Source organism: Plasmodium brasilianum, chromosome 4, assembly GCF_023973825.1.
Source record: "Plasmodium brasilianum strain Bolivian I chromosome 4, whole genome shotgun sequence".
Taxonomy (NCBI): domain Eukaryota; phylum Apicomplexa; class Aconoidasida; order Haemosporida; family Plasmodiidae; genus Plasmodium; species Plasmodium brasilianum.
In genome coordinates, this window is record NC_090117.1 from 650250 (window position 1) to 662504 (window position 12255).

The window sequence follows — 12255 nt, forward strand, 5'->3', positions numbered from 1 at the left end:
GCTTGATAAGTATTGTCAACATATTCAGTTGCTAGTACTCTCCTAATTTCTTTCAAATGGTTAAGTATTTCATCCTTCAGTAGCATATGATTTATTGAAGTTTATGCTATATGTCATGTAAAATATCCTCAGCAAAAAATTACATTCATTCTTATATGTTTATAATTAAAGAATAAATAATTTATAAAGGAAGGTCTATTTAAGCTTTATTTTTCTTATCTATGAAATATTTACGTTGGAAAAAAAAATAGTAATAAACATTACGCAAAATGTACACATTAAAATTTTCTAAATTAATCATTTACATAAATTCGATATATGGTACGTAGAACCGTAATTTGATTATTATCTATTTCAAAAATTAACATTTGTTACATCTTTATTATGTAAAATTATATGATACAAAATTTTATCAAAAGAAGTATGATTTCAAGGATATCTATTCATTATATTCATTTAGCTCTATATCTTCAATTTTGTATGTCATTAACATAATTTCGTAATACGAAAGAATTATTCCATTCTTTTATATATAACATTAATAAATTATATTAAAACTTTGTGCGTTTATAGTGTGAACCTTTCATATGTTTTCATAGTAAAAATTATATTTAATAATATTTATATTTATAAACAAAATATGTTACAATAAAATTATTAATAACAAAGAGTTAAATATTTTAAAAAATAAAAAACTAATAAAGTACAAAACAAATAAAACAATATATATATAATGTAAAAAAAAACAAAAAACAAATTTAAGTAAATTAATAAGATTATAAATTAGTAAAAACAAAATAATACTAAAATAATTATAAAAAAAAACGAAAATTAAAGATAATATATTAAAAAAATATATTATACTACACCTATAAAATAATAATATAATTAAAAAAAAATAATAATAATAATAAAATAAATAATAAGTTAAACATAATTAATATTATTATTAAAATAATATTTAGTCGTATTATTTCAAAAATAAATAAATCAATAATTTTAAAAATAGCATAAATTATAATTAATATTAAAATTATTATTAAATATAATATTTAATATAAATTAATTGTTATATTAATTATAAAAATAAATAATAATATATTAATTTAATTAATTTTTATAACATTATATAAAATAAAAAATAATATATTAATTTAATTAATTTTTATATTATATAAAATAAAAACTAATATATTAATTTAATTAATTTTTATAACATTATATAAAATAAAAAATAATATATTAATTTAATTAATTTTTATAACATTATATAAAATAAATAATAATTTATTAAAATAAAATTAAAATATATATATAAATTAATTTATAAAAACAAAAATAATTATATTATATTAATTGATAAATAAATATATGTATTAAATTAATTTCTAAAATATATTAATAAAAAGTATATAAAATTAATATAATATAAGAATAATTAAAATATATTAATTAAAAAAAAATAAAAGATATAATATATTTATATTAAATTAATTTATTAAAATCATTAAAATATATTCATTTAAATATATATATTATTTATATATATTATTTTCATTAATAAATATTAATATAATTAAAAATATTATATTAGTTAAAATAATTTATATATTAGCTTATAAAAACTTAAATAAATAAAAAAAATATATTACTATATTATATGTTAAAAATAAAATATAATAAAAATAAAGAAATAGTTTATTATAATTTATACATAATATATTAAAGGAATTTAAATAGTAAATTTTAATTACTTAAATAAAAAAAATATTATTAAATAAATTAATTATATTTTTAAATTAATGAAAAAGCATATGTATATTATGTAATTGTTTAATTAATAATATATAAAAATATGATAAACATATAATAAATATATATATATTCAAAAAATAAAAATTTTATAATTATAAAATATAAATATTATATTATTAATTAATTAAAAACAATAAATAAAATTAATATATTTAATTATATTATAAATAATACTTATAAAATATTTAAATAATTAATAATTTTAATATTCGTAATGAATTAATTATATAATAAGTAAAGAATAAAAAAATTATTAATTAAAATTATTTTATATATACATAATATTATAATAAATGTGACACTTTATTTAATTATTTATAATTAATTATTTATTTATTATTTAATTAATTTAATTAACTAATTATAATTATCATATTTAAGTAAATATATATATAATAAAAACAATTAATTTTTATTTATATAAGTTAAATAATTTTATAAAATTATTAACATTATTTATATACATATGATTAGTAAATTTAATTAAAAAAAAGTTATTTAATATTTAAAACAATAAATAATTATATTTTAATTGTTATTATATTATAATAATTAAACTAATTACTTTATATATTATTTATTTACATTTACTAAATAATTTAATTATTATTATAGAACTTCAATACTTAAACTATTCCATTTGGAAAAGTGATAAAATATTTAACGTTTTAATATATTTATATCATAATAAAAAATTAAATGATTATTTGATTTATTTCAATACATAAAGTATATGAATTAAATTATAATTAATATATGTTAATATAAATAAAATAAATATGTTAATCTATTAATTAAAAAAAGAAAATATATAATTAATATAAATTTAAATGAAATTATATTACTGTGAATTCTATGTTAAATAACATACAAATATTTAATAAATAAAACAATTATTATATTATATATATTTATTTATTTAAATTAATTAATTAATTATCAAACGATAAAATATTATTATAATCAAATATATATAGTTTAGTTAATTAATTTGAATAATTATTAATATATTTAATATTATTATTAAATATATTTATTAAATATAATTAATTATTTATATAATATAAAAATATATATATTAATTATAATTAATTATTTATGTAATATAATAATTTTTTTAATTATAATTAATTAGTTTTATATATTATATTAAATATATTTATTAATTATATTTTTTTTAATTATTAATTTTATTTCATTATTACTAAATAAAATAAAATTTGTGTTAAATTAGTGATAAATAAATAAGTATAAATTTATTTTACATGATAAAGTCAGATTGTGAAATTAATTTAACATATTATAAAATAAAAAAAATATAGCAAATTTTATGAAAATTATGTGCTTTCTTAAATTTAGAATTTTAACTAAATGATTGTATTTTTATATTGACATAATTAAAATACATTATAATTAATACAAATAGGTTATATTTATTTTTATACAGTTAAAATAAGTGATGAACATGTGGAAAATTTTAAATATATTTTATATTTTAATAAGTATTAATTTATAAGATTTATTTTTTATAACCCACTAGCATATTGAAAAATTTTATCTTATATGAGTATAAATAAATTCAAAATTATTCCTTTGAATAAACATATATAAATTATTATAGAATTAATGTGATAAACATTATATTATAAGACAGTATGACACATAATAAAAATTTTGAAATATAGTAAAATTAGAATAGATGATATCAACAGAAATAGAAAATAATATTGTATGTATACTTTCAGAGTTTTTTTTTTTTGTTTTAATAGATAATAATAGTTTTGAAAATATGAACTTTATAGTTACAAATCTATTATATTGTATATACTGCATTTCTTCTTTTTTTTAATAGTGCCATAATATTATTACAAAATTGTACAATAAAATTTATATTAGTAGATTATTATAGAAATTTTGTTAAATATAATTCCTTCTTTCTATTGAATAATATTTTTGTCTAGTCTTTTTTTGTATGATTCTATGTGAAACCTTATATTATCAATATTTTAAAAGTAATACTATTTCAAATTATGAAGTTTTTTATTCACAGGATTTTTTCCATACATATTTATAATAAATTTATTAATATAAAAACATACATTTCTCTTAAATGTAGATTGTTATAATATTATAATAAATTTATAGACGGGTAAAACACAATGCTAAATTAAGAGCACATTTGCTAAAATGGCTACATATTTTATTTAATGTCAACATATTAAAAATCTATATAATTATGGACGTAAGCGATTTTTATTTTAAACTTATTATTATTGTTCAGAATAAAGATAATGATAATGAACAGATGTTTCTGTGAATGTCAAAGTAAAATTTTAAATTAGATAATTTCATATAACTTTGTGAATAACAATGTCCTTATAATACAAAAACAAATTAAACAGTAAATACGTATTCCTCTGAATGATATTTTTTTAATAAATGTAAACTTTATTAAAAATAGTTTACTGCAATAAATATGCAAATGAACAATAATTTACATTTTTCATAGTTATAATAATAATTATTTTTATCTATCTTATTTGTTAAGATATATTTTGCATGGCATATGAAATTCGTGTTACCTTATGCGATATTTTAATTTTAGAAAAAAATTGTTAAAGCTAAAAATTCTAATTTCGGTAATAAACTACCGCAAATTAAAGTTCAAACTTTAAAAATGAAGATAGTACAAGGATGAAGTTACTCATGAATTACACGTGCAAAAATGTTATTAATATTTTCTTTTTTCTTAAAATAAAACATATCTTATCGATTAACGACGGAAAATGATACTTATATTTTTATATATTTCCAAATTACAGAAATATTCCCCTTTATGAAATTAACCGTATTATTATTGTTTTTAAAAAATCAGAACATCGTAAATTTATTTATGTTTTAATAAATTGACAGTGGGGTACATAATTTTGTAAAAATACGTATTTTGTTATACGCATAATGTTGTAGGCATAAATATTGCACTATATAACAGATATTATAGTTCATTTAAAATATTTTTATATGTAAATATAAGAAAAAATCCTACCTTTAAAATAAGAAAAATAAGACTAAATTATAATTTCAGCATAAATAGTAAAAGTTAATTATAGAAATTAACAAATGGCATTAAAATTTTAACATTTATATGTTAAATATTACATCATAGGTATATCACGCGTTTCTAGAACATATCTCTTGCGCAAATTTTCCACAATAAAAATAAGTTGCATATTTGTAGGTAAATTATTTTTTCAGAAATATAGCAAAAAGTTAAATTTTTTAAATTTCTAAAGTACACTGCACAATATTTACATTTATAATGCTATTTAGAATATTAAGAACTTTTAAGATAAAAAAATACTTCATAAAAAACACTAAAACCACATCTACATTTAAAAAAATATAAACTTTTCATATAAAAATAGACACATCGTTTTCGTCTTATAAAAGTTACTCCAAAGGACCTTATTTAGAAAAAATGTCTTTTTTGTTTAATTAAACTTTAAACATAGCTCCATAAAAGTCATGCAGAATATTATTTACTACTAGGTGAGAACATCGGATATTCTTTTAAAATTTAATGTGCAAAAAGGTTTTTGATTTATATTTTTTGAGCACATATCCTCAAACAATGGAATGTGTGTTATTTACCTTAAGAATTATTTTTTGTATATGCGAAAAATTAAAATTTTAAGCCGTTCTTATGCTTCGTGGATACAATTGTTTTTTCTTATATTTATTGTTGATTATAATATTTTTTTATTAATAACATTTGACTTGTCATTAATGTTCCAAGTGTGTACACATTTAGTATATTTAAGATATTTTTTATTTGCATTAGAACTTTTAAGTGTTCTTAAGGTAACCTATATAAAAACGATATGATAAAGACGTCTTTAAGAATAACGTTTCTATATATGTATATATGTATATAGGTAGATGGACGGATAGATTTAAGTTGTTCTTTGTTAAACATAAACATATAAATAATAAAATATGTTATGACAAAAGAGCTTTAAAATTAAAACCTTTTATTAGTAATATTGTTTTGAGATATATATAAATTGCTTTTAAAATTATTTTTACTAGAAGTACACTACAATGAAGAAATTGTTATTTGAAAAATATACAAAATAAATAGTTCTCTATGTGTTCTAAGGAATTGTTTTTGAATAAATTAATATATTTTTTTTAATTAATATAGAGCACCTAAATTTATCTAATCTAACTCTGTATGACATAATATAATGATTAATATATTATTAATTTTTGAAAGTAAATATAAAGGTTACACACTACATGCTATATATTCACAATATATTAAAAAATTATTTTTTGTATGTAATGAATTATTAAAATATACTGTCCGTCTATTTACGAATATTTTATTATTTTTGATATAATTCTGGTATACATATATTTAGAAAAAAACACATAAATTTAGCTAAAACTAATACAAAAATATGATTCTTTTATATTTTTATGACAAAGTAATACAACTATTTGTCTTTTATTAACATTAGTAAAGAGCCTTTTCGTGTTCTTGCAGATTTTCTTTTTAAACGAACTTTTAAGTTTTAGAATTACATAACTTTTTACATTTTTCTATATGACAAATATTTAAATAAAACAAACTGTAGTCCTAGTAATATATTTAGGTATACATTATTTTTATATTATACGTTTGAAACAAAGAAATTTTATGTCGTTCTATTTAGACACATTTTGATATATATTTTTATATGGAGCTCCATAATCTTTGATGTACAACTGTTAATATATATGCGTCTTCATAATACACTTTAAAGTTATCTATTTATTTTTGATTTCAACATATTAGATTTCATAATGAATAATGAAAAATATGATATATGCATACAAAATTATTTAAGGTTTATATGTAGGCTTTTGTGATAAACCACGTTTTTGGAATAAATGTAAAATAATAAAAAAAGGATATTAATTGAAACAATAACAGTTTCATAAAAGGGATACAAATTATCCTTTCAGAATTATATAAAAAGAAATGTTGATTTTAATAAATAAGTTATAAGTCTACTAACACGAAAATAAAGAAAATTTTCTTATACGTAACATAAACATTAAAGAAAATGAGTGGTTACAAAAGCTTCATTCAGCAATATGCACAATAATATTTATATATATTTATAAATTTTAACAAATGTTTACAGTATCTTATTTTCTTTAAATAATTAAAAGATATATACTGTAATAAATATATTTCTTTAAACAGAACCATTTAAGAAAACCCTTAATAATGTTCATAATTTTTATTTTAGATGATTACTCAGGATCATTGTGTTTGGAGAAATGATATACATACGCATACATATATGTATTGTTTATGACTAAAAAAAATAACCATGTACTTTTTAAAACAAAAATGTGATGGTAATGTGGTTTTGTTTATAAAAAAAGAAATATAATGAATGACAGTATTCTTTAAAAGTGTTGCATGCTTGTGAATAGACACGTCGAGAGATATTGTTGTTAGAAGGGATGTGTGAGGGGGACACCTTTATTATGCTTGGAGATATTATGTTGCTTCATCGAAAGGTTACATACTATAATTTACTATATAATGTGCAAATTGATACTTTTAAGTATTTGAACAAATTTCTAGATATCGTAATAGAAAAAAAAAATATATACGTCTAAGGAGGGTATAAAAATTATATTAAAATATAAAAAGACATTTATTAAACAAAATTGTTAATTATAAAAAGGGTAATGTTATATGGATATTCATGGTATATACTGCATGATTTATATAAGTAATTGCATTTATAAATGAAACATTTCACAACTGAAACGATGTCCTTTAAGGAACATAAATGAGTGTATATATGTAAACACTTATACGGTAAAACAAAAAAATGTTTTAACATATTTTTAAAATGTTATAAAATTTTTCCCAAAAGAAGAAACAAATAAAGGCAACTATACAACTGAATGGCATAAAGGTTAATACACCAGGAAAAAAGAAAAAAACAATAAATTTATACGTGAGGTATAATATATTTTCTTTATATGTCCTTTTGGAATTTATGAAATATAAGGTATATATATATATATATATATATTTCTCAAGATTATATATCAACTAACAATCTAGTACTAATATTTTTAATTCTAAGAAATTATATATAAAATACAGAAAACTGTATATAATAAAACTTCTTCAAATTGTATTACAGTGTCATTTAAAAGAACAATATCATATTAAAATAAATATTCAACAATGTTTTCCAAATAAACAATATTTTCCAAACGGTTTACGTATATTTAAAAAAAAAATATATATACTTCACCTTCTATATTTCATTTTGCTACAAGTTTTTCTTTGGTATGTACCATTTTGGAAAATTTTCTTTAAAACAGAGTTTATATTTCGTGTTCAAATTTTAAATTATTTTATTTTTTTATAACTTTTGTTGAATAAGAAATATTTTACAAAGCCTCAGAATAATACTATAGTGTTCTAATTTATAAATATCATAATGCCGTAAATATTATATTTTGATATCCTACCTTTTTGCTACTTTTGATTTAATAGTTTAATTTTTATTTTTTAAAAAATCCCATTCTGTTATTACTAAGTGTTTTCACTTTTTCGATAATTTTATAAATAAATTTCTTCTTTCCTTTTTAACATATTTTATGAAATATTTTTATTCATCAAAAAAAAAAAAAATGGTTTGACAAAGGGGAATTAATTTGTATAATATTTAATATTATATACATATCAAAATGCAGTTTCAGAACGTAATAGCATATTGTTTACAAAGAATAAATTGGAATAATTTATGTAATATTTGATTACAATAAAACAAAAAATAATGTTACAGATCTCATTTTTTTTTCTCATCAAGGAGCCTTTTTTTTATATCTCATTTCAAAAAGAACTATAAAAAAATTGCAAAAAGTTTAATGGAAAAGAGCAATTTAAAAAATTCACTTGTTATGCCCTTTAATTTATTTTTTTTTTTTTGTAAATTCGATTGTAACATTTAAACTACAATGAAACAAAAATATATATTAAATAATATATAAGACACTAATAAGGATGCTCATACAAATGTACTTATACTTATTTTATGTATACTCATGTTATTTATATGTTATACATTTACATATTGTGCACATAAGAATAAAATAAATTACCAAAAAAATAATATAATAAAAAAAAGTATATTTTATATACATATGTATATACTACATATTATGAAGTACATGTACTTAAAAAAAAAAGCAAAAAAAAAAATAAAGTAAAAAAAATAAATGAAAATAAATAAATGAAAATAAATAAATGAAAATAAATAAATAAAAGTAAAATAAATGAAAGTAAAATAAATGAAAGTAAAATAAATGAAAGTAAAATAAAAAAAAGTAAAATAAATAAAAGTAAAATAAATGAAAGTAACATAAATGAAAGTAACATAAATGAAAGTAAAATAAATGAAAGTAAAACAAGGTTGAAATAAAACAAAACATAAAAAGAAAAATGAAATTTTTCATTTTATGAAGTTTGAGAGTTTGTTTAAAACAGAAATTCTTAAAGATGAAAAACAAAGATCTAGCAAAATTAAAGTAAATATAATTTTACTTAAAAAATAAAAGTATATTATACATAAAATGCATATTTTATACATAAATACGTATATACATATTAAACTTATATATATAGTACTTAACAAATAAAGGGAATTTATATTATTTTGCTTGTTTCTCAAGTATTTTTATATTTTGAGCATAATTTGTGTCATTTTAACCTTTTTTTTGCATTAATTTATGAATATACTTATTGTTTTATGTATATATGGTACATGTATTGTTTTGTTTTTATATATATATATATATATATGCATGTACTGATTTATTTTTTTCCATTACACATTATCGTGTAATAACAATTTATTTTTGTTATTACTACATTTTATTAACATCCTTTTTTTAATAGCGTTTTTTTTCCTTTTATGGTATATGTACATATATGTATATATATATATGCACATGACGCATAAATTGGTGTACGCCTCATAAATTTTCGTATTGAATATACATATATATATTGATCCTTTTTAATAAAAAATGAAAAGTGAACAAAATGAAAAAATAATGGACTATTTGTCCTGCCCTTTGGATGATGTAGTTCATAGAGAAAAGAAAAGCGGAAAGAATAGTTTTTTGAATGTAAATAATACAAAAAAAAATGAATTTAAAACAAATTTTTTTAAAAAGAAAGATTTAACACAAGGCTCAAGTTTTCGAGGAAGAAGAAGATCTCGATTTTCAAGTAGAAGATCAGGGAGTTTTAAAAAACCATTTTTTAGTAACAGATTAAGTAACAATCAATTTAATAAATATAAAAGCAGAAAATTTTATAGTAGTGGTAGAGATTATTTTAAAGGAAGAACTAATAGTTATAGTTCACATTATGGTTATGATAGTTATAAAACTCCCTATAATAAAAATTTTCTTAATAGAAGAACTAATAATAATATTAAAACGTCAGGTACTATATATAGGGGAAATTTAATTAAAAAAAAAACAAGAAAAGTATTTAAAAATTCAGCTCCTTCTAGAACTATAATAAGTCAAAAATTAAATAGCTATAAAACAGTACCTGTTCCAGCCAAAAAGTTTAATAATTTAAATATATCACTTTATCGAAAAAATATGTCCTATGGTTTAGGTGCTAAGCGATCACTTAACACTGCTGTAGTAAACAAAAGTAAAATAATCAGAAAGGGAACAAAAAAAAGTAATGTTATTACAAAAAGTAGAAAAAGTGTAAATGGGTCCAAGTTTAAACCGTTAAATAAATATTTTTTATCAAAAATTAAAATTGTTACTTCTTTAAATAAAATACCATCTCCTCTGAAGGAACAAAAAGACACAGAAGTAAACCTTCCAGAATCGTTGAATAGTACAAATATGAGAAAAGGAGAGTAAACGTGTAAAAACGCAAAATAAGACCAGAGCGGATAAAAGAAATAATAACGGAAGGAAAGGAAATCACAAGAGGATACAAATATTAAAATAGACGTTTTAATTTATAAATGTACATAATGTGACCACTGTGTTATTTCTGTTTTTTATTGTTGTGAAGTGTTTATATTGAAAAAGTAAAAGAAAAAATAAAAAAAAAAAAAAGAGAAACTGCAAGAGATAGAGATGTCGATAGAGAGAGAAATAAAAAAATACTTAATGATATTCAAAATAAAATAAAACAGTAACTGTAACAATAGTGAAGTAAAAAGAAATATAAAAAAAAAAAAAATTATATATTACTAAAAAGGTCAAATTTTTAAAATACACCAACCCCGTGTAGATGTTAATATATTGAAAAATTAATGAATTGAAACTAAAAAGTTCCTGTGGTATTTTCAATATTCCCCCCTTGTTATGTTTAATATTACACGTATGTATGTATATATGTATATATATTTATATATACTTTTAGACAAGTATATCAAAAATTTACCGAAAGTATATTTTACCAACGACGAAACACAACTTTTATTGTACGTTAAAATTAAGTATTGCGTCTAGAAACATTTAAAACAAGAGGTTGCATATTTTAGCGAATTTATAAGCCTTTTTAATGTGACAAAAAGGGGAAAAATGTATTATGAAAACAAAAAATCTTATAGTAATAATAAACACAGTAAATGGTCTTTTGCAAAAGATTAAATAAACGTTCATGAACAACTTTAACAGTAGTTATAGTATGCTTTACTAAGTAGAAAAAAAAAAAAAAAAAAGATAGAAGCATGAATATAAAATATATAGATATGCTACTAAAATTTGTATTATCATATGTAACTTCCTTTAAAGATGAATTATAACGGTTGAATACTACTTAGTGGAAATTTTTTTAATATATTGAACTGAACTGAACTGTAATGCAATGAATTAATTAATATATATATATATATTTTTTTTTAACTTTGATTTAAATTGTTCCTCATAGAGAAACTACATTAAAAAAACGGTTGTGTATTAATGAAAATATTCTTGCTGTTGCAGTATATACAACTGTATATGTATATATATATATATATATATATATTTACATTTGTAAAATAGGGATGACTTGAAATTCGCAAACTTTATAGGCGAAAACAAAATAGAAAAGCATATAATACCACTACGTTTTGCGCAACTTTCAAATTACAATAATTAGATACAAAAAGGGGAAATAAGTGGTTAGAGGAAAAATCAAGTTAATAATAGTTCAGGGATAAGTATGTTGATCTTTATGTCGTTTAACGAACTCATTTTTGATTGTATGTACTGGAAATTTGTAGTAATTCAGTAGACAAAAAAAGTCAAATAAAAGTCACCAGCTTTTCCTTTTTTTTTTTTTACAGAATTTTTTAAAAATATTCTTTACTCCCTTGTGAAAAAATTCCA

General features: G+C 18.0%; 1 protein-coding gene across 1 annotated transcript; it reads left to right on the plus strand.

Moving 5' to 3' along the window:
* Positions 1-9927: 9927 nt before the first annotated feature.
* On the plus strand, positions 9928-10791 carry MKS88_001152 (uncharacterized protein; the record flags this gene model as incomplete). Its single annotated transcript, XM_067219812.1, has 1 exon — positions 9928-10791. The coding sequence occupies one exon, from the start codon at positions 9928-9930 to the stop codon at positions 10789-10791; it is 864 nt and encodes a 287-aa protein (XP_067075081.1).
* Between the last annotated feature and the right edge of the window lie 1464 nt (positions 10792-12255).